Raw genomic sequence first — 22,806 nt, forward strand, 5'->3', positions numbered from 1 at the left:
TTTGAAAAGGGATGACAAAGAAAAGGAAACAATTTTTGTTTCAAATGATGAAAATTCCACCACTCATTATGATGTATCTAATTTCTTTAAGGATTCTGAAGGAGATATTGGCTATTTGATCAATGATGGAATAATTTGATATATGTATGTGTTTGTTAAGTATTCATGTGAATAATTTTACTATGCATGTACTTTTACTCATTTTATTATTATTATTATTTGTTTTTGAAGAAAAATGGCAAGGATATATTCTGAAGATATTTGCCTTGCGGATAGTGCAAGTTCGCACACTATTCTTAAAAGTGATATATATTTTACCCATCTTGTGCTAAAAGAAGAGTATGTTAATACTATTATTGGCTCATGTAATGTGATTGAAGGCTCCGGAAGAGCTATAATTTTGTTTCCTAGAGGAACAAAATTTATAATAAATAATGCACTATTATCTACCAAGTCTCTGAGGAACTTGTTGAGTTTCAAAGATATTCGCCGAAATGGATATCATGTTGAGACAATGAATGAGGGAAATAATGAGTATTTATGTATCACAACTCATGATTCAAATAAGAAAGTTATATTAGAAAAATTACCCTCACTTTCATCTGGATTGTATTATACCAAGATTAGTGCAATTGAATCACATGCCATTGTAAACCAGAAGTTTACTAGCCCAAATGAATTTATAACTTGGCATAATAGATTGGGTCATCCGAGAACAACCATGATGAGGAGAATTATTGAAAACTCTCATGGACATTCACTAAAGAACCAGAAGATTCTTAAATCTAGTGAATTTTGTTGTGCTGCATGTTCTCAGGGAAAGTTAATTTTAAGGCCATCACCAGTAAAGATTGGATTTGAGTCCCCTGAATTCCTAGAAAGGATTCAAGGTGATATATGTGGACCTATTCATCCACCATGTGGATCTTTTAGATATTTTATGGTCCTAATAGACACATCTTCGAGATGATCACATGTGTGCTTATTATCTTCTCGCAACCTGGCGTTTGCGAGATTACTGGCTCAAATTATTCGATTAAAAGCACAATTTCCAGAAAATCCAATCAAAACAATTCGTCTTGATAATGCTGGTGAATTTACTTCCCAAGCATTTGATGCTTATTGTATGGCTAATGGAATAAGTGTTGAACATCCAGTAGCTTATGTTCACACACAAAATGGGTTAGCAGAATCACTTATTAAACACCTCCAATTGATTGCTAGACCCTTACTTATGAGAACAAATCTCCCAACTTCGGTTTGGGGGCATGCTATTTTACATGCCGCAGCACTTATTCGTTTGAGGCCAACGAGTTACCATCAGTTCTCTCCTATGCAATTAGCTTTTGGCCAGCAGCCAAATGTCTCCCATTTAAGAATATTTGGGTGTGCGATATATGTTCCCATTGCACCACCTAATCGTACCAAAATGGGACCCCAAAAAAAAATTGGGGATCTATGTTGGATATGATTCTCCCTCTATAGTGAGGTATCTTGAGATACAAACGGGAGATGTATTTAAAGCCCGGTTTGCGAATTATCATTTTGATGAATCAAAATTTCCAACATTAGGGGGAGAGAATAAGCTTCCTGAAAAAGGAACTTAATTGGAATGTATCATCGTTGATGCATTTAGATCCTCGATCAGGGCAATGTGAACTAGAAGTTCAAAAGATTATACATTTGCAAAGAATAGCAAATGAATTGCCTAATGCATTTTCCGATACAAAGAGGATAACCAAATCTTATATACCAGCGAAAAATGCCCCAATTCGAATTGATGTCCCAGTAGGACAAGTAGCCACTAAAGCAAATTCACGCCAGAAGCGTGGCATGGCGGAAAATGCCCCAATTCGAATTGATGTTCCAGTAGGACAAATAGCCATTGAAGCAAATACACGCCAGAAGCGTGGCAGGCCTGTCGATTCCAAAGATAAAAATCCTCGAAAGAGAAAAGAGGTAAATATTCCTGTTGAAAAAAACATAGTAAAGACACCTGCAGTTGTCCAAAATTCTGATATAACGCCAGAAGACGTTCAGGTACCTGAAAATTGTGAAAATGACGAGATCTCAATAAATTATGTCTTTACAGGAGAGAAATGGGACCGAAATAAGACAATTGTCATTGAAATATTTGCATATAATGTGGCATTGAATATCATGCATGAAAGTAAGGATCTTGAGCCAAGATCAGTCGAAGAATGTCGACAAAAGAATGATTGGCCAAAATAGAAAGAAGCCATGAAGGCTGAATTAGACTCACTTGCAAAACGTGAAGTCTTTGGACCTGTAGTCCGTACACCAGAAGATGTAAAACCTGTTGGATACCGGTGGGTATTTGTGAGAAAACGAAATGAGAAAAATGAAGTTGTGCGCTATAAAGCCCGACTTGTGGCACAAGGTTTTTCACAAAGGCCCGGTATAGATTATGAAGAAACGTATTCCCCTGTAGTGGATGCGATAACATTGCGTTATTTGGTCAGTTTATCTGTATATCATAAACTGCATATGCATTTAATGGATGTGGTAACATCCTATTTATACGGCTCATTAGATCGGGATATCTATATGAAAGTCCCTGAAAGACTAAAGATATCTAAACCATCCAATGAATATTCGCAAGGGTTATACTCAGTTAAATTGCAAATATCTTTATATGGTCTAAAGCAATCTGGACGAATGTGGTATAATCGTCTTACTGAGTATCTGGCCAAAAATGGATTCAAAAATGATGATATTTGTCCATGTGTTTTCATAAAGAAATTCGCATATGGATTCATTATAATTGCTGTGTACGTTGATAATTTAAATATCATTGGAACTCCTGAAGAGATTCTAACAATTATAAAAACTCTAAAAGAAGAGTTTGAGATGAAAGATCTTGGAAGAACTAAATTTTGTCTCGGCCTGCAGATCGAGCATATAAAAAATGGGATCTTTATTCATCAAATAACATACACAGAGAAGATCTTGAAGAGATTTTATATGGATAAGTCACATCCATTAAGTACCCCAATGATCGTAAGATCTTTGGATGTGGAGAAGGATCAATTCCGTCCTAAAGAAGAGAATGAGGATATCCTTGGTCCTGAAGTACCATATCTTAGTGCCATTGGAGCGCTAATGTATCTTGCTAATAATACACGACCCGATATATCATTTGCTGTGAACTTACTAGCAAGGTATAGTTCCTCTCCAACCAGAAGGCATTGGAGTGGAATCAAGCAGATCTTTCGATATCTTCATGGAACAGTTGATATGGGATTGTTTTATCCCTATGGATCCAAGTCACAACTAGTTGGCTATACAGATGCTGGATACTTGTCTGATCCACATAAAGGGAGATCTCAAACAGGATACCTATTTACATATGGTGGAACAGCTATATCATGGAGTTCCACGAAACAGACGATAGCAGCAACCTCCTCTAATCATGCTGAAATACTAGCGATACATGAAGCAAGTCGCGAGTGTTTTTGGCTAAGGAGTTTGATCCAATATATCATGTCATCATGTGGACTGATTGATCAGAAGATAGCTCCAACTGTCCTGTTTGAAGATAATACAGCATGTATTGCTCAACTTAAAGGCAGATATATCAAAGGTGATAAAACAAAGCATATTTCTCCCAAATTCTTCTTCACTCATGATCTTCAAAATCAAGGGACAATTGATGTCCAACAGATCCGCTCAAGTGATAATCTGGCAGATTTATTCACAAAGTCACTCCCAAAATCTTCTTTTGAAAGATTGGTACATCAGATTGGGATGCGCCGATTTCGAGATATAAAATAATGTCGGCAAGAGAGGGAGACTGTACTCTTTTTTCCTTGGTCAGGTTTTTTTTTCATTGGGTTTTTCTTGACAAGGTTTTTAATGAGGCAGTCCCCATCACAAAGGATATTGTACTCTTTTTCCTTCACTAAGGTTTTTTCCCACAGGGTTTTTCTTTAGTAAGGTTTTAACGAGGCAATAATCCTAAATGGTCATCCAAGGGGGAGTGTTGTGATAAGAATGGGTTATCACATCTTATGTGGATGCCCATTTTCCATAAGATAGAGTTTTCCAAGGATGAATGAATTTAATGTAGTTTGAAAAAGAGAAGCCTTGCACATGTATAAATAGGAGTATAGGCTGAGGCCTTTGAACACACAAAAAAAAGCAATAAAATAATTCTCTCTCTCTTTTATGTTGCAATACTTCTCTCACTCTCTTTATACTTCTTTATATTTTATGTTTGTTACCTCTTCCTTGTTTATTTATTTAGTTATTTTATAACACTTCTAACAATTCTTCTTTTTCTTCACTCTCTCTTTTTTTTGTACATTAATGAATATGATACATTTCTTTTTTTATTATTTTTTTCTTACACAACACACACCAACTCATATACCCACCTCTACTACCCTGAACAAAATTATCATCTGACCCGGGCCTGGCTGCATACATTTCTTCAACAATATTATACAAATGGGTTAATTATATATTGGGCTTAATTTCAGCTCATTTGAGGGCTTTTCTCTTTCGGCTTTTTAACTATTCAGAATACCAAAATTTAAAGTGACATTCTATCCTGACCAAAAAAACAGGAACATTATATATCCCCACAAGTGTCACACTGTCACATGTTTTTGTTTATAAGCTAAACTAGCCTAAAATAAATTGAAGCCCAAATGTCACATGTTTTATATTATTTTATTATTTTAGCTTTTAAAACTTGGAATTACAACAATAATATAAGTCAACCAATTTAAATTAATCTAATAATTAATTTATTAGCCTGTTTGAAATTCACATGCATGTAATAATTTATTAATCAATAACTAACTCTTAAAAAAACTTAATTATTGTTCTGTTTATAAATTAGAGAATATTGACATGTAATTATATTAAGTTAATAATTAAAAATTATTAAATAATAATTTAATCAAATATTTTAAATCATCTAATGATTTTTAATTATTATTTTCATATAAAAATATCAATATAAAAATTTTTACTATATAAATTTTTTTTATTTTAAATTAGTGGTTAATCTTTAATATGTCTTATTTTACTTTGAGGTTTCATGGTGATTGCTCAACTTCTTTTCACTTTGCTTTCTTTAGTTAAAACACGTTTTTATATCCATATATATTACCATAATAATTTAGTTATTAAATTCGACCAACCGAATTGAGTGCAAACTGCAAAGAAATCAATCAATTTAAGAACTAAATCGTTTGGACACAAGTCTTTGAAGAATCAAACTTGATACTTTCATGTTCTTCCACTTTTCAAATATCTTATAAAATTATTTTCTAATTCTTTTTCAAATAAAAAAAACATTAACTTTACTTTTTTGGGTTAAAATAATAATAAAACTTCTAATGTTCCTATTAAGTATTAACTCTCAGATAGCCACAAAAAAAAAAAAAAAAACTCTCCGATAAGGTTGAAAAGTGGCCCCACTTTATATCACAGAAATAATAATAACATGGACACTGAAGTTCCATCACCTACTTAGAACCTGAAATTATAAACCGTACGATTGAAAACAAGTTCCCATCTAACGGTTCAGAAGCGTCCAAAACAAAAACACTGCATACAACTCAAACAAGCTATTATTTTCAGCGTTACACCTTCTCTTCTTTGTTTCTCTCTCTGAAACGCTTTCTTTGGTTCGTAAATTTGTTATTAGAAAAAATTAAAAAAAAGGGGGAAAATTGGAAGGGGAAGAAACGGTGTTGAGCATCGAAAACCCCTTCCTTGCATCAACGAAATTCAGCTCAATCAGGTGCAGTTTTTTTCTTCTTCCTTCTCGTCAAGTCTAAAATTTTCAACTTTAGTCTTCGCATTTTCAAATTAGGGTTTTATGCTCTCTGCAAATTCTGCGTCTTTTATTTTTTTATTTATTTTTCGGTTAGATTTCGTTAATTACTACAATTCAACAGGTTTGGGATAGGTTTTTTATTTCTCCCTCTGAATTGCTGGGTTGGCTGGGTGAGTTAATATATTTATATTTTGGGGGTGGGGGTAATTTAATTTTGAGTATGTTAGATTTTTGTAGGGCTTTAAACTTCGAAATTGGAATGAAGTAGGGTTCTGTTTTAATGTACAGCGTTAGAAGGAATTTGTGGGGGGGGGGGGGAAGGGGGGGGGGGTGATTCACCATTTCTTCCCTCAAGATTATTCATGTGTTCTTGCTAATATAAGCTCAATATAATGTTTTGTCAGATCAAGATATTCTTCATGTATTAGTGCCATTTATAATAAAATTTTATGGTTACAGCTCAATATAATGTTTGCTAATCCTGGTTGATTGTATGAAGGACTCTGATCTTATATAAATTGAAGTTGAAGTTGTAGTTGTCATTTATTTATTTATTTTTCCACTTTTAAGATATAGCAAATGTTGGAAACAGACTATGTACTTTGGTAATTAGACTTGCTAACAATCTATGATACTTTAACAGGACAAGAACTTGATATTTTACGACACATAGTGCAAAGTGCTGCAAGATTTTGTGGCACTTGCCTATTAAAGCAGATTAATGTTTGGGAAGATCTTTGTATTATTGTCTTCTGGTATGGTAATTTAGATGGATATCACCGACACGCAACGGAATAGTAACACTGAAAGTGATCTATGTCCATTGCTGATGGAGCAGCTGGTATCCCGCAATGATCATCAGCACATAATTGATATTGCAAGGAACAATGATGGTTTATCCAACTCATCTAATAATCAACGCCCTGCAGTGCATGAAAATCAACCTAGTGTCAGCACGGATGTCCATACCCGTGAAACAGCTTCATTTGCTTCACCTAGATTTAGTCCTAGAAGTTCCACATTGACAAGAGGAGAGGGGTACAATCATCGCAGAAGGAGCCCACTAAATTCTGGTCTATGGGTCTCTGTTGAGCTTTTTGTCACTGTGGGTCAGATCATAGCATCTGTTGTTGTCTTGTCAATGTCAAGAGATGAACATCCCCAAGCCCCATTGTTTGCATGGATTGTGGGTTATGCAGCTGGTTGTGTTGCTACTCTTCCTATTCTTTACTGGCGATATCAAAACTATAATCAAATTGCGGAACCAGATATATCTCAATCATCTCAAGGATCTTCTTTAAGTAACCCTTCAGAAACTACTTATACTGCCATATCTGTTACCCATAATTCGAACAGCGACAATAGTCACACTACAGAATTGTCTGCAGGAAGTGCTAGAATTCCTGCAGTGTTTAGTTCTAGGTATGCATTTCATTTTTTGCAAGCTCTGATACTTCTGTTTTCATGGTTATGAGATTTGTTTATTTAATTATTTATTTGTCCTTTTTTGGCACAAGGTTCTTCATATGGAAAAACAATAGAATGAGTAGATACTGGTGTTCCATAATCTACATTTTCCGCTTAAATTTGTTGGTATAAATTATAAATCTTCTAAATTACGTTCAGTCAATTTGGGTATACAACATAACCATATCTTAGAATTGATTTGGATATTATGCTCATTTGGTGAAACCATTCTGAGCCTTTGTCAGGCTTTATTGAAATATAGATTTCTTAATCATTTGGATGATATTCAGGGCTTAGAAGAAGTTGGGGATATAACAATTTTAGAACAAGATTTTGTGTAGTTTGTTCTGAACTATAGCCAAACAGACCCAAATAGGGTACTTGCAGTGAACATGATCAATTCATGGACTCTAGTCCAGATGGAGTAGGTAATGGGTGAAGCTGTCTTTTGTTCTCATCCTTTGTTGGTATCATTTGGGAGAAAATAGTTGTAAAATTTAGGTGTGAATTCTTTAAAAATATTGTTAACCATGAAATTTGTTGTTTTCCCCTCTCTCTTTCGTTTTTACAGAATTTTTTTTCTAGAATATAACTGGCAAGCTATAGCTTTTTGAGTTGATTTTAAATTTAAAACTAAAATCATATTAACGTGAAGCCGACTACTAAGTCCTATAAACCTTTTGAGCCTTTTAAAAATTGTAACACCTTGTTTCCGCTTAGTTATTCTGTGTTAAATTCAAGTTAATACAGAACCTGTACAACATCGTTCTGTATTTTTCTGCATCTGGATTTAATCAATGTATTGCATAGGAGAACTTTCTTGTTCTTGCTTCCTTTAATATCAGTGAGTTGGGAAAGGGAAGTTTCCGTTATCATATATACCAAATTTATGCAGCTTATTTCCTGAGTTATTGAATCGCAAAGTGCAACTAATTTATTGAAATACTCATTTTCATCTGATAAGTTTATTGGAAAATTCCAGGTTTAATGGATTAGTAGACCATTTCAAGATGGCCTTGGATTGCTTCTTTGCAGTTTGGTTTGTCGTTGGCAATGTGTGGATCTTTGGAGGTCACACTTCTCCTTCCGATGCTCCAAAATTGTATAGGTAATGTCATAACTCAAACAGTTTATTTTCACTTTGTTTTTCACTTTCTCAGGTCTTCTAACAATATAGGTTTCTATCTGTGCAGGTTATGTATAGTCTTCCTTACCTTCAGCTGCATCGGATATGCCATGCCCTTTATACTCTGTGCAACAATTTGTTGCTGCCTACCTTGCATAATTTCTGTCTTCGGCATTCCTGAGGATTTTTCACCAAACAGAGGAGCCTCAATAGAATCCATTAACGCTCTGCCAGTCTACAAGTTCAAATTGAAGAAAAATGAAAATAGTGGTGTTGAGGATGTCAATACCACTGCTGAAGATGACGGTGGAATTTTAGCTGCTGGGACTGAAAAGGAACGGCCTATATCAGGAGAAGATTCTGTAAGTTTTTGTTGGATATGTTTGGTAGTATTCATACTTCAGGCAATGTTGTTTAGGTTTAACTTTGCGTGTGCCTATATTCAATAATTATTGTGTCAATGATTCTCGTTACCCTCACACACCTGAGGGGGAAAAAGAAGAAAAATCAAAATTAAGTATATACAGGTTTGAATTGGTTGGTTGTAAATTAATATCTTTTATCTTTCATGACTTATTGCAGGCTTGCTGCATTTGCTTGGCAAAATATGTAGACAACGACGAACTTCGGGAGCTACCATGCTTTCATATCTTTCATGTAGGGTGTATTGATAAATGGTTAAAGATAAATGCATCCTGTCCTCTTTGTAAATATGAAGTTGGTACAAACAATGAAGGTGCACATTCGGCCATGGGTTCCAATCAGCATTAGATGAGAAAACAAAAAGGGAGACAATTCTGTTGTTCGGTGGTATTCAATGTGCTAGTAATTGCTTACATGAAGTCAAGTTACCAAAGCAGTTGCATTTTCCCTGATATTGGTCATATTTGGGTTCTTGCCTTGAAGTGTTTTTGTTTTTTGTTGCTAGAGAGATGAAGATAGATGCAACATTAGCACCTTTCCCCAATTTTCCATATCAAGTGTTGTTCTAGAATATAGGCTGCACTAATCTTGTATTGTATGTATGTACATTGTAACCAAATATAATCAAAATGTTGATTTTGATTTACATTGAGTTTAAAGTTCTTCAGAAATAATTATACAAAAACCCGGCGGATTCAGTTATACACAGACTTACAATATCCAGACACAGGGAGTCAATATTCACTGAAATCTAAACATAACTATTATACTTCTTTCAGATTTAACAGTATATGATCATCACGAAAACATGGACATTGTATCAAATTGTAGATAATCTATTATTATCTATTACACAATGTTAAACATGGTGGAAGTTGTCTTAGATGATCTTTCGTTAACTAAGCCAAAAAAGAGTTGACACAGGCAGTAGATACTCTAAATCATATTATGCAATCATGCAGGTTAGATCCTTTTTTCGGTTGTGAGGGCTCCTATACAATTTATAACATATATGTGTAAGCACTTACAAGCTGAAATATATTTTATCTTGTTGCCCCAGGTGAAAAAAGACACGTGTCATTTTCCCATCATTTTCCTACCAATATCAAGATTCAAGAGTGTGGGAATAATTGCAACTGGTAGTTAACCAGTTATACTCGTTCTTTGTTTAGTGGTCCACTACTAGAGTACCAAGTATTTTAAGATTTGAAATCATGTCTTCGAAAAGCGTGAAGGACCATGTTATTACTTATTATTGCACAATCACGTAACCGAGTGTAAAATACACTAATTATCGCTACGTCACACACACCGAGATGTCACCAAACTCAAGACAGGCTTTCCATATATATACATGGCCGAGTTAGTTATAGATACTTCTCTTCCATTGGATTGGCTATAAAGAACGAACCCCATATCCCACATGATGGTGAAGAATACATAACCCAATACCAATTGTACAACAAAAATTAGTACGCAGCATTTCTCTTAATATAATATTACACCCTTGCCTTCAACCAATACTCCTTTCCAATTACTAGAATCAATCACAATATGCCGAGTTTTAAAACACCTCATATATCCTCATTAATATAGATTTTGCTTAGTATAATCATAAGACATCCTTTTTTTTTTCAGTAACATCCTTTGAACTAAACTAAAACCACACATCAGTACCATTTTCCTAATCCACCATTCTGTCACGATTTTCGGATATCATAATCCCAAATTCGTACTCAACCTAGAATGCATTGCACACATCTAATGTACGCAATTCTTTCTAGTTCTTGTTAATACAACGGAAGATACGCACTAGAATTCCTAAATAATCTTCCGTCATAAGTACACCTTCGTGAGGAAACCAAACATTTCTTTCTCGAATGAAAAACAAGCAGATTCGTCAAAACAAGATCGGTACTAAACCCCAATTCATCTTGGCTAAATTCATCCAAAATCAAAGCTGCCGTTTCAGCTTGCAGTGGCAAAAATTATAACATAATTCACTGCTTATACATGAAAATATAAGCAAATAAAATAGGAAAGGTACAACATGCTCTCCGACCGTATACTTTTTTTATGTTGACTGGATGCAGGACCAGAACCTAAAACTCTGTAGCGCTCTCCCAATAACCAAAATGACAACCAGGACGCGGTGGAAATCCAGCGGCTCCGCTTACCACCTCTCCGGAAATAAGGGGTGAACAAAAAAAATATTCAATCCTAAAACACTTCTTTTGGTAAGATTATACACATTTGCAATCTGAATACATTTTCACAGTTGGGAGAGGGAGAACTTGCAAAGAAAAATACATGGGAGTGACGTGTGTGAAGATTTGCAATAAACCCGCACCAAAACTGTGGCCCTTGTCCCCAGCAAACAGCAAAAGGTGGGCCGTTTTTGGAATGTCAAATGCAGTTTGGTTAATCAAGCATCCAAACTAGGTACCTTCAATAAACTTCGCCTCATGGATGTCCTCTACTTTGTCAGATAGTGAGATCTTTGAATGCATCCAGTTTCCCATTTGATTTGATAGGGCCCGCATTCTGACTACCCGTCGAATGGTTCGAACTTTCATGCTCAGAGTTTTTGCTTAACTGACTGTAGACCGAGTTTGGAGAGACTGAACTGCAGCTGCCTTCGAAGTATGTAGAATAAGGGAAGTACTCAGCACATCGTGATTTCCATCCTGCAAGAACATATAATTAACCTTGCAATGCACCAAACAGAAGGTGAAATAGAAAAGAAGGGGAATGAAAAATAGACAATGGTATAAAATTTAGGCAAAAAGTTAAGGATTATGCATCGAAATTTTCCTTAATTGAAATATAAGAACATCAAATTAAATGGCATATCAACTAAAATCTTGAAACAGGGTTAAAAGCGAGTACCAGACCCCATCCCAGAAGTGAAAATTAAAACACTGTTTCAAGGAAACAATTTCCATTTCCTTTACCCTCTATCCCTTAATTATAACAGGATCTAGCTTGCTTCAGAGAATTGGTTGATCTCCAATACTTTCACAGGAAAATGAACTCAAAATCACATTATTCTTGGCACATTTATGGCAAATATCAGGTACTAAAATTTTCATTAGCAGTGGTTCTCACATCTAACCAACAGAAAAACAAAACACACAACACAGCTGTCCAGTTTTACTTACTCAATGCAGCATCCTGATCATGTAGTATTGTCCCAAGAAGTTTGTGAACAGCAATACAGTCTTTAAGTGTCCATTCCCTGATTGGTCCAAGTGCTCCATTACTATCAAGACATTTGTGAACAGCAACAGAATGATTTATTATTGCTGAGTGAAACATCAAAAAACGAAATTGATATAGATAGAAACAAGAAACATTAACTGACACAAACATGATACAAGTTCCCAAAATTTTTTTCCACCTCAATTTCATTTTTTATTTCCCTTTTCTTCCTCCTAATAAAGCTGTGGGAAATGTGTAACGGGACAGGTAAACAGATCAAATCCCTATATAAATGCAAACATTCATGATATGATCGAAGGGAAGCACCACTTGAGCTATAGCTCATTGCATTGGCTGCTATTTTTTGGGATGTACCCACTACTATTGGTTGATCGTTCCTTTGTGGGGGCACAATGCGGGGAACTTCCCTCCAACTCATCCTCATCCCCATCAAAGGAAAGATAGTTCATGATTCTATCTCATCTTCTCAATTAATTTCTATTTTCGCAACGTTCAACTGAAGCCCTGTCTATATTACTAATGAGAACCCGCGCCCTTTTTCTTTCTCCCGCCATGGAGTGAGATGATGACTTGCAGTCACAATCTGTATGAAAATGTTCTCTTACTCTAATACTTAACAGACTGATACACAAGAAATGTGTTTGTGGGCATAATAAATGGCTTCAGATGTTGCAACAAATTACCTTGGCACAAAATTGTTTGTGGACTCTTCAACCAACTTGACAGCCTCAGACTTTCTGTTCAAATCCAAAATGCTCAAGATTTCTGCAAAAGCCGCTTTGTGCATGAGAGAATCTGGAAGGGAAAAAAAGCGTCAGTAATCTTCAAAAAGAAACAGAAAGGAATTTCCAATGCCATGTTGATAACAATGTTCACCACAACCTTTATGATTTTCAAGGAAAGCGTTGTTAGCCTCAACCAGAGATTTCTCATGCAGCTGGCTGCAGAAAGGGAATAAATGAAGAATTGAATTGTCATCATGAAATTTATACAGAAATGAATACACCAGCTTCCAGAATTACTATAGTAAAATCAATCACATCAAGAACCTGATGGTTGAGCGCTCAGCTTCTAAGACACTCCAAATCAGTTTCTCGCCGTCAGTCACAGGTGCATTCATGGACCCCACTTTATGGAATAATTTAATCTGCAAAAGATAGACCGAAATAAATGACAGCAGAATAGCTACGTATGTGCTTGGTAGACTCGAAGAAATCACAACATTAGAGAGGAAATAGTATCCCAAAACATGAGAATGTACAAATTTAATAATGAACTGGACGCAGCAGGTGCCAATATAAATGATCATTTTCTTTTGATTACTTAATATGCCCCATAAAAATTTCATGCAATTCATAATCTCCAGTACAATCATAATTAAAAGAAAAATCATAATTATAATTTTGACAAGCATGGCTTTTTTTTGTGATATATTTTAAGAAACCAAACTTTCTAAACCCAACAGCAAGGAATTAATTCGATTTTTGAAGAAACCAAACTTTCTAGACCCAACAGCAAGGAATTTATTCAATTTTTTTTTTCCGAGAGACCATACCAAGCAACGATGAGAATCGGGATGTTCGGCATCCAACCTCAGCAATCGCTTCACAGCCTACAATCAAATAAACACAGGAAATATTTAAGAGGCATTGTAATCTAACAATGATAAAGAAAAAGGTAGTACACTATAACCTCATAAGAATGCAAATAAAAGTATTCAAGTAAAAGAAGCTATACAATGGCTGTTAATTGTTGTTAAAAGTAGAGCTCCCCCATAAACATGAACTGTGTCCTGTTTTGGGGAATCATGGTCACAGGCATACAATAGCAAGGAAAACATCCACAACTGTTTTGCCCAAGCTAATTACTAGCTTGACAACATGAAAATTCAACAAGCCAGATAAAGTTACTGGGCTCCCCTAAAATCCAGAATTACCTGTAGTGCAAGCAAAATCTTATTTCGTCTTGTATAACATTCAAAAGCAAGCAAGTGTGTTTCCAATGAATCAGGTGAATTCTTCTGCAGCAACTTCAAGTACTTCGTGGCTTCTGACAGTGGATCTTCCACCTAAGTCAGGAAAATACATGACATGCAAGACATTGTCCCCTTCACAATTAAAACAAGCACAGTATATAAATGACAGATGAATGTTTAAAATGAGATTTTTGCATAACATTGATTGACCTGACACTAAGTATCATATTTGATTTCCAGTTTCTCAAATATGAATATATAACATTAACATTATTAGAAAGATAGAGTTGATGCTAAGCAGCTCTAGAGAGATTTAATTTATCAATTTAATGTGTTTGTACTCAAAAGGAAACGGCTAATGAACAAAAGAATTAGATCTGTACTCCTGGTCTATTCACTCATTCACCTGATTTCCTATAGTTAGGATTTTCTGCAAAAATCCAAAATACCACAATACATGGTGGCAACTGTCAGAATGGTACCTATGTTTGACTCATTTTCTACATGGAACCCAGGGAGCAAAACTGTGTTTTGTATACTGAATCAAATTTGAAACAACCAAATAAGAGTCCCAATAGACATAGAGGAAACAAATTCAACCTGCAACAACTTCTCCCCATGTGGATCAGGATCAACAGGTTTTACATGTCGTTTCCCAGACTTTGAAGCCCCTCCGGCATTCAACTCTTCATTCTTTTCTTCTGCCTCCTAAAAAATATAATGCCAGGATTAGTACCATTCCTTCAATAAGTTCTAAAGAAGCTATACAAGTGACTAACATACTTTCTTAGCTCTTGCTTCTGCCTTTCTCTGTTTTTGTCTCATTTTCTTCTTTTGAGAAGGAAGCAATTTTGACATTTCGTCGTCTTCCTCAGTTGTAGACTTCGGGGGAGAATCATGCAACTTAATATAGCATCTACAAATTGAAAAAGTTACAGACATGAGATCCATTGGTACAAAATAAGAAGTAAATAAGCTTTACAGTAAGAGCAGCCGCTAAGGGGTGCTCATAAAACTAAAAAACCACACAGCTTAAAGCACATGTGAAACCCTATTGGCCTCGCATGAGCTGAGACTGAAAAAAATCAAAGACAGTAGCTTTTAAAAAAACAGCCACAAGTATAGTTTCACAAAATGCATTGTGACTAAAATGTAGTGTAGGGCTTCCACACGTGCTAACCCAGTTAGCCAAAGCATTAACAGCATTAATAAACCAACAAAAGAAAACATGACATTCACCTTATAGCTCCAGCTGCTGCTTTCTCAAAATAAACATGTGAGTGCAACCGGTCTTGAAATTTAAGCATTTCCACATAAGTACGCAAAGTCATTTTCCTCAAGCAGTATGAGTGAAAATCAAATTGATCTTCAGTAATATCTGCATAATGTTTTTCAACTGCTAAAAACTTCTTCAGTGCCCGTCCAAGATCACCCTGACGGAAATAGCTTTCACCAGAGGCTAGCTCATACCTTCATAAGATAAATGTCAAAATATATGGTCAGATGTTAAACCAAAATGTACACTGTATAATGCAAAATATCAAAAGCATCATTCTATACTGACCACATGCATTGCATGTCATGAAGGTTGTTGTGTTGATCACCATCTTTTGTAAACAGTACAGCAGTTTTTTCAGCCAAAGCCACCTTTTGGTAACAAGTGAATAGATAATAAAGCAGAGTCAGAAAAGGCAAACAAGGAAGCCACAAATATAATAGTTATGTGGTTGACGTTTACAAAACCTGATCAGCCTGCAGCATGCGCTTAACACATTCACTATTAACATAACGATCGGCAAGATCCATACACCTGGCTTCATCTGCAAATGCAGCAGCAGCAGCAAAATCACCAGCATGCTTCAGTATCCGACTCTGTTATACAAAGATATCAATTATGTTGTGGAAAATTGGCATTTGAAGAAATCATGGTTAGTTCCAAATTCAGTCTCAATTTACTTAGTTAAGCTTTGTTGTAAATTAGTGCCACATACAAATGCTAAAAGTTGACCCACCCAACCGAAGCTTATGCTTCAACTACATTGTAGTTATAGTCTGTTTAAATGAACTTAAAATACAAAGCTTTACAGCATAAAAGGACTTGAAAAAAAAAATAATCTTAGAAAATTATTAATAAGCAAACCTTTACGGAATATAGATCAATAACAGTAGGTGTGTGTTCTATGGCCTCGTCAATTTTGGAAAGAGCAACTTCATATTGGCCTCGTCTGTCATAATGCTGCACCGGCCAAAATCCTCATAAATAGGCCAAAAATAGAAGGGAAAGAAAAGATAGTCAAGAATCCAATATGAAAACTAGCTACAGACCTGAGCCAATAAAAACAAAGTCCACATAAGAGTTGAAGGGGGTTCTTTTTCCACCCTGTATAAATTATAAAAATGAGTAAGTCACCAAAAAGAAGAAAAGAACTATTAACGTATTATGAGGGGTTTTGTGATTTATTTGTAATGGAATAGGGTTGAGTTTATGGTTTCTCTTTGGTGCTTAGCTTATAGTTGTTCCAAAGGTCATTTCAATCACTGATATGCAACGGCAACGGACAGCTTTTGTTTGCCTTGCAATTTGAGTCTCTTCCTCGGTTCAAGAGGTAACCAAGAGTATCACAACATGAGATTTACCCCATAGAATAGTTTTACCAAGTCATGAACTAAAACACAAAAAAGTTAACAAGTAGTATATCTTACCTCCCGGGATATTGGCCGGCCGGCCTAATTGAATGCTCTAACTCGAGAATAAGTTGTTCCAAAATGTCTGCCTGAACAAAGTTCAAAAGAATAAAAAGAACAATCAGAACCCATAGGAAACTTATCTTCTTCCACTACATAACATGATGGAAGAAAAAATACAATCAAATATCTCAGTTTTTCAGTCATAGAAATGTAAGGGATAAAGCTGACCTTCCCAGGGTGATTATACAAAGACGAAAGATCAGAGAAAAGAGATGGAACTCCCTGGAGCGAATACAAAAGAAAGAAATCACAATCAACTTCGAAAAACCTGAACGAGGCATAATTTGAAGCTGAAAAGAAACTTGAATACCTTAGTTAGGAGAGGCCTAATATAATTATCTGCTGCTGCTCTAAATTTGTCACCTTGCAAAAAATCTAGGGGTATTCTCTGCCAAACGAGATTCAGCAAAGAATGAATTCAAAGAATTAACTTCATCAAAAGGTTTAAGCACTTGCACTTCAACAATAATTCTAGGTTTTACAAGAAATCATGAAATATACTACTGGTACTGGACCAGGAATAATTTTTTTCCTTCAAATAAATGAATATCATAAAGACAGAGAGCAGAATAATACGAGGAGGAGGAGGAAAAGAGATCCTCTATACATTAGCAAAAACTAGCCAAAAGAAAACCTATCTATAAAGAAAACTTCTCCAATCTCTCAACATGCCAAGGAAGCCAAACATATAATCCTATCTTATAAAACTTAATTGTCAGAAAACCTATCACTGGATGTACATAAATAGAGGTCCAACCAAATAAAACAAGGAGAAGAACCAGGAATCATTTATCTATGCTAACATTCTAGAAGGCGCACACATTGTTCAATGAAGAGACCACGAAACCAGGACTACCCTACTTTAGAATGCATTTTAAGAGATGGCTCTAGAAGGGTAAATCACTAATACATAACAAAAATATCACCACAGACATTATGCTAATGGATATTCCATCCCAGTCATCAACATTTTCTACTATGGAAGAAACAATGAGATTCTTGTCACCTAGGGAACAGATACCAAGAAGCAATTATTGTTCTTTTCAGAGAAAGCAAATACTCTAAATCTCAAAGGGGTTATGACTTAAGAAGAAACAGACATCTTCCCTTGCACATAATTTAAAAATAGTAACGAGCTGATAACTTGGAGTTGGATACATTAAGGCGAGATATTTTATTGAACGCATCCATAACAAAATACTATAATGCAATACCTTAACAGCAGAAGACCATTTATACTGCTGGCCAAGTGATTTGTACAAGGAATCCAATCGATCTATTTCATCCGGTGAGTACTGGCCATTCACTGAATACAACCCAACACATTTTTGGAGACCTTCATAGTACCTGAGTTTTAACACATGTGACGAATTATTAGTTAGACTCTACAAGTCAACAATATCGTGGACAAAAAACAATCCAAAAGAAACTGCTTACGAAGGGTTTAGAAAGTTAATAATTTACTATACAAATAGTATACACTATATATTATTAAAATGACATAAAAAGCTAACAGCCTGAGATATTGAGAGCCATTAAGGCTACAAGAATTTATTGATACCAAGGCTAAAAGAATTATGAACATGTTGAAAGACTTTTGCAATTGAGATAGTCCAACAAAAGCATAAGCCCCACAAAAATCACCTATAGTTATCAGGATTCATGGAAAGTAATGCCTGGTACAAGACTTCGCCTTCTTCTAAACGACCAAGCTTCACTAGAAGTGAAACCTCTTGTTCTTTATATTCAAGCTTATCAACCTATAAAGACAATCAGAAAACTCATTATACCATGAATCCTAAGATGCATCATTAAAATACCTAGGTACATATAACATACATACAATTTTTGATTCCTTTTTGCGCAACTCCTCCAAAGCGCTCTCAAGCAATCCGCATTCCTCTAATAAAGAAATCTGTAAAAGTATGAAAGGGAAAATCAGCTCGGAAATCGCCAGGACTTTTTATTCTTGTACATCAATAAATAGAAATGGAAGCAAAGTAATTCACATTCAACAAAATGTAACTAAGAAGAGTCAGAAAATTTTCGGAATCTTTGATGTTAGAATCAAGCAACTGAAGTATTCTAAGAAACACTCAGAAGACTCCCTTCAATTAGGTCGATTTGCACTTCTGCCACTGCACTCTAATCCTGTTACTTTGAAACCGTGCAAACTACTCTTGATACTCTCGGGTATACTCTCTTACTTATTTGACAAAATCAGGCATCTAAGGTGCATATTATTTTCCTAAATTGCATTGACATGCTTCTAATCACTTAGTCACATTTTAGGCAACATGTGTATTTTACATGCATATTTCCCATAAAAAATAAAAAATAAATATTAAAAAAAAAGCTAACTTCTGTTAACAAATTATACTGATATAGAAGTATCAGAACTATTTGCACTATTTTAAAGCAACAGGATCAAAGTTCACATCAACCCAAGTGGACGAGAATAGGATTGAACTTGTTGAGAAAATATTAATAGCTAAGGTTATATCAAACAACAACTATGTGGTAAACATTATGCATTGACAAGAAACAGCAGTAGACACACTGCAAGATGAAAACCTTATATAAAAGCATTTCCCCATGCTCACACCGTTCATTTTCTGGAGGATAATCATCTTCTAAAGTCCCTTCATATGCTTCCAAAATTTCAACTGCCTTGGATGCACTGTTATACATGTGAAAGATAATATTACAAAGTATCAGAAGAAAAATACAATTGGGTGAACTGCCAGTTATACTTACACATATAAAGTCAAAACCAACAGTAATAAAGAGGAGACATTAATGAACTAAAGCATATGCTCTAAGATCAACATGCTACTAGTACTTTACATAGGCATTTCAGAGAGCATCAATTGGAAAAGCATTTAACTCAATATAAATCCAAATCTTACTTAGAGTTCAAATGATGGGCAACAGAAAAACCAATCCAGTTCATGCGATGATTTGGTTTCAGAGTTAAAAGTTGCTGTCTTGTCTCAACAAAGCCACTTAAATCCCGCATTTGAGCCTGTGAGCGAGAATACAAAAAGCAACATGAGAAAAAAATTACATCATAAAAGAATTCTCCACCTATATACATACTACGTGAAAAAATATGCATACAACAGTACAACATAGCAGAACTTTATGCGCTCCAGTTCATGTCTTCAAGCTGAGGGCAAGATCATTTTCTAAGAAAATTAACTACAATAATTATAACTGTGAAGGTTATTCGTAATACATTACACTAGTAAATAACATTACAAGTTGGCTTTTACACATGGACAAATACTTTGTCAGTTGTTACTACAAGTAACTTCAAAATGTATGGGCACAAAACATTATCAAATAGCACACTACTCCGCCCTGTTCAAATTAGCTAACACTATTAATTTGTATAAAACAAATTTAAAAAAAAATAAAAATAAAGGAGTAACTATACAGATACTAATTAATTTATGCATTAATGCTTTCATTGTTAGAACGGTTTAGAATTGTTTTTTTTATTACTTATAAAAATGGTAATAAATGTGTCAACGAAATATGTGTGTGAATGGTAAGCTTAATAAAAAATTTATGATCGGAGTAACAGATAATTTGAATCACAGAGACTATCACATAAATCCTCAAGCTTTTTCACAAATATTTCATCATGCAAGGCACAAGCACACAGCTAGTGAACTATACATACATGATTTAACTCTCCAATCAAACATATCTCTAAAATTTAAAACCAGAAGATCAAAGTCATTTTCCAGTTTTATAAATATACATTTGCTTTAAATACACAATTAGAAGCAAAAGACATTTAATAATTAATACACTACCTGTAAGAGAGAGAGGTCACGTAGGATTTCAATATTGTCAGGATCAATTTTCAGTGCATTTCGGTAGCACTTGATCGCCTCCCTGTATTCTCTGTCTGATCGATAAAGGAGACCAAAGACATGCCAGCAAACATGACTTTTAAGGTCATTCTGCATAGAAAAATTATTAAGAATGGATCATCTAACCAATGATCATAGGATTGACAAATGATGTAACATGAACAAACACACACAGACCTTTAATCCTTGACGGACAAGTTCATATGCTTCTGACTTACGATCCATGCAATTTAATGTCAAACCCTTCATCGATAAAGTTTCTAGCATCCAGAAAAGGGAACAGATATATAAATATAAATAGAAATAAAATATAGCCAAAGGAGATAAACATGATGCAATGAAAATGAAGAGATAGTGAAGGCAGAAGTCGTAATTTTGGAAATCTTTTTATTTTGGTGGTTGAGGGTTGGAACTAATGTTCATTTTTTCACTGAATAAAACAACTAAGAAATAAATAAAATGCCCGCAATCAGGCAGAAGCATGAACAAAGAATGTTCAAAACAAAGTATACCTCCATGATCTGGGAATTTTTTCAAGATGGCATCTGCTGCTTTGAGGCCCTTTTTGTATTGTTTGGTTTCATACGATTTCTGCAGCACCAATAACAAGGATAAATAGACCTCGTGACACTTTTCCGTCACCTCAAAAAACAAAAAGTACTTCACTTACATAAATATCCTAACAGCAAGATATAAAATAAGTAAATAAATAAAGATTAGCTACATAAGCTTGCAAGCAATAACGAAGTCCTTAAAAGAAAACTCATTTAAAGTGGAAAATACTCAAAGCAAGGTATTCACTTCAACTACTTTCACTCTTCCGTTATAATATCTTAAAAGAGTAATGAGCACAATAATCATGCTTATATCAATGGACATTCCTTCATCACTCGTATTTTTGCAAGGGTATTAACACACTCACCCAGTTATCAGGTTATCTTATAATTTCTCTGTTGATCATGTTTTATGTCGTCATGTTTCAACTTTCAATCATTACCAATGGTTGACAAATTGACATTGTTGCACATGAGAAAATCAAGTAAAATTGGGAATAAAACATATATTCGCAAGTACCGAGACCTTTTAGTAAAAAATAGTTTATATTAAATATTTTCTTCTACATTTCCAATTATGTAAAAAATACATCACATAGTTCCATATCAACCACTAAGCACTAAAAAGCCCTCTAAAACAGTTCACATTTCCTCAACATCCAATGTCTGCAGCTTGCAGGAGAAAGCGAAGAATTGTTTCAAAGAAAACAATTCAAAACCCTCGAAACTATAAGAACCATCAACAGACAAGCAAAACAGTAAGAAAAACCAGCTTCCTACATAGAACCAATAAAGTTAAAAGCTCCAAAGTACACAACAGAATTATTCACTATCCAGTCATGAATGAAATCCACGCTGAAAACCACAAAATCACAACACCACAAAACAAAGCCGAAGATCCCCCAAACAATCCACTGTTTTCAGATACAATAAACACAGGAATCAGATTCTCGAGAGGCGAAACAATAAAGCGGCGATAACCTAGGGTTTCAAGAGATTGATAAGGATACAAAAAAATCGAGATTCGAGAACGAGATTGAAGTTGGATCAATAGAAGTAGAAAAGAGAAAGAGAGAGAGAATCGAAGCTTACAACAATGAGCTTGAAGAGGTTGGCCTCCTTCGGGGGCAGCGAAGCACCCATTGTTACTGCTGCAGAGAGAGAAAGTGTGTGTGTGTGTGTGTGTGTGAGAGAGAGAGAGAGTGAGGAAGAGAGAGAGAGAATTAGGGTTTATGAAACAGAGAGGAGAATGAGTGATACTGATAGATAGGGTCGAAGGAGAGAGAGAGAGAGAGAGAGAGAGAGAGAGAGAGAGAGAGGTCGCGTTTTGTTTGTTGTGAAGTGCGATAAGAAAACGAAACGCAACCCTACTGTGAAGAAGAAGCTAAGAGCTGAAATGAAATGGTTGAGGGAGTGAGTGAGGGTTATGTTGCGAGCTACTTAGTTGAATCTTCAAAGGGTTAGATTTAGATATTAGATAGATAGACCCAAGTGAGGTTTCTATTCTACTTTTCAGAACCATGAAATTACCACTTCACTTCACTATGTCCTTATTTTTCTTTCGTTGCATATCCTATTAAATTCTCTCTTCACAT

At 35.0% G+C, this 22,806-nt stretch overlaps 2 protein-coding genes across 2 annotated transcripts; one reads left to right on the plus strand and one right to left on the minus strand.

Annotated features, from left to right (window-relative positions):
• Positions 1–5,597: 5,597 nt before the first annotated feature.
• Positions 5,598–9,474, plus strand: LOC112709834 (E3 ubiquitin-protein ligase At1g63170). Its single transcript, XM_025761818.3, has 5 exons — positions 5,598–5,776; positions 6,456–7,234; positions 8,262–8,387; positions 8,473–8,767; positions 8,988–9,474. The coding sequence occupies exons 2-5, from the start codon at positions 6,582–6,584 to the stop codon at positions 9,174–9,176; spliced, it is 1,263 nt and encodes a 420-aa protein (XP_025617603.1). The 5' UTR covers positions 5,598–5,776; positions 6,456–6,581; the 3' UTR covers positions 9,177–9,474.
• A 1,267-nt stretch (positions 9,475–10,741) lies between these two features.
• On the minus strand, positions 10,742–22,806 carry LOC112709833 (N-terminal acetyltransferase A complex auxiliary subunit NAA15). Its single transcript, XM_025761817.3, has 26 exons — positions 22,304–22,806; positions 21,170–21,248; positions 20,835–20,917; positions 20,598–20,747; positions 19,683–19,798; positions 19,348–19,453; positions 18,617–18,688; positions 18,418–18,533; positions 17,988–18,120; positions 17,084–17,161; positions 16,942–16,995; positions 16,729–16,799; positions 16,351–16,405; positions 16,166–16,261; positions 15,769–15,897; positions 15,590–15,672; positions 15,265–15,495; positions 14,809–14,941; positions 14,626–14,733; positions 13,987–14,118; positions 13,606–13,662; positions 13,100–13,197; positions 12,933–12,991; positions 12,734–12,845; positions 11,990–12,090; positions 10,742–11,515 (listed from the first exon to the last, which is right to left on the minus strand). The coding sequence occupies exons 1-26, from the start codon at positions 22,352–22,354 to the stop codon at positions 11,313–11,315; spliced, it is 2,706 nt and encodes a 901-aa protein (XP_025617602.1). The 5' UTR covers positions 22,355–22,806; the 3' UTR covers positions 10,742–11,312.

Source organism: Arachis hypogaea, chromosome 9 (assembly GCF_003086295.3).
Source record: "Arachis hypogaea cultivar Tifrunner chromosome 9, arahy.Tifrunner.gnm2.J5K5, whole genome shotgun sequence".
NCBI lineage: Eukaryota > Viridiplantae > Streptophyta > Magnoliopsida > Fabales > Fabaceae > Arachis > Arachis hypogaea.

Bases quoted from the DNA above. Each gene is read 5' to 3' on its own strand.
- LOC112709833 (XM_025761817.3), bottom strand. From the start codon at position 22,354: ATGGGTGCTTCGCTGCCCCCGAAGGAGGCCAACCTCTTCAAGCTCATT. The intron at 21,249-22,303 runs GTAAGCTTCGAT...TTGGTGCTGCAG, and splicing joins ACCTCTTCAAGCTCATTGTT to AAATCGTATGAAACCAAACA. The intron at 14,734-14,808 runs GTATGTTAGTCA...TATATTTTTTAG, and splicing joins CAGAAGCAAGAGCTAAGAAA to GAGGCAGAAGAAAAGAATGA.
- LOC112709834 (XM_025761818.3), top strand. From the start codon at position 6,582: ATGGATATCACCGACACGCAACGGAATAGTAACACTGAAAGTGATCTA. The intron at 7,235-8,261 runs GTATGCATTTCA...GGAAAATTCCAG, and splicing joins CCTGCAGTGTTTAGTTCTAG to GTTTAATGGATTAGTAGACC. The intron at 8,768-8,987 runs GTAAGTTTTTGT...GACTTATTGCAG, and splicing joins CTATATCAGGAGAAGATTCT to GCTTGCTGCATTTGCTTGGC.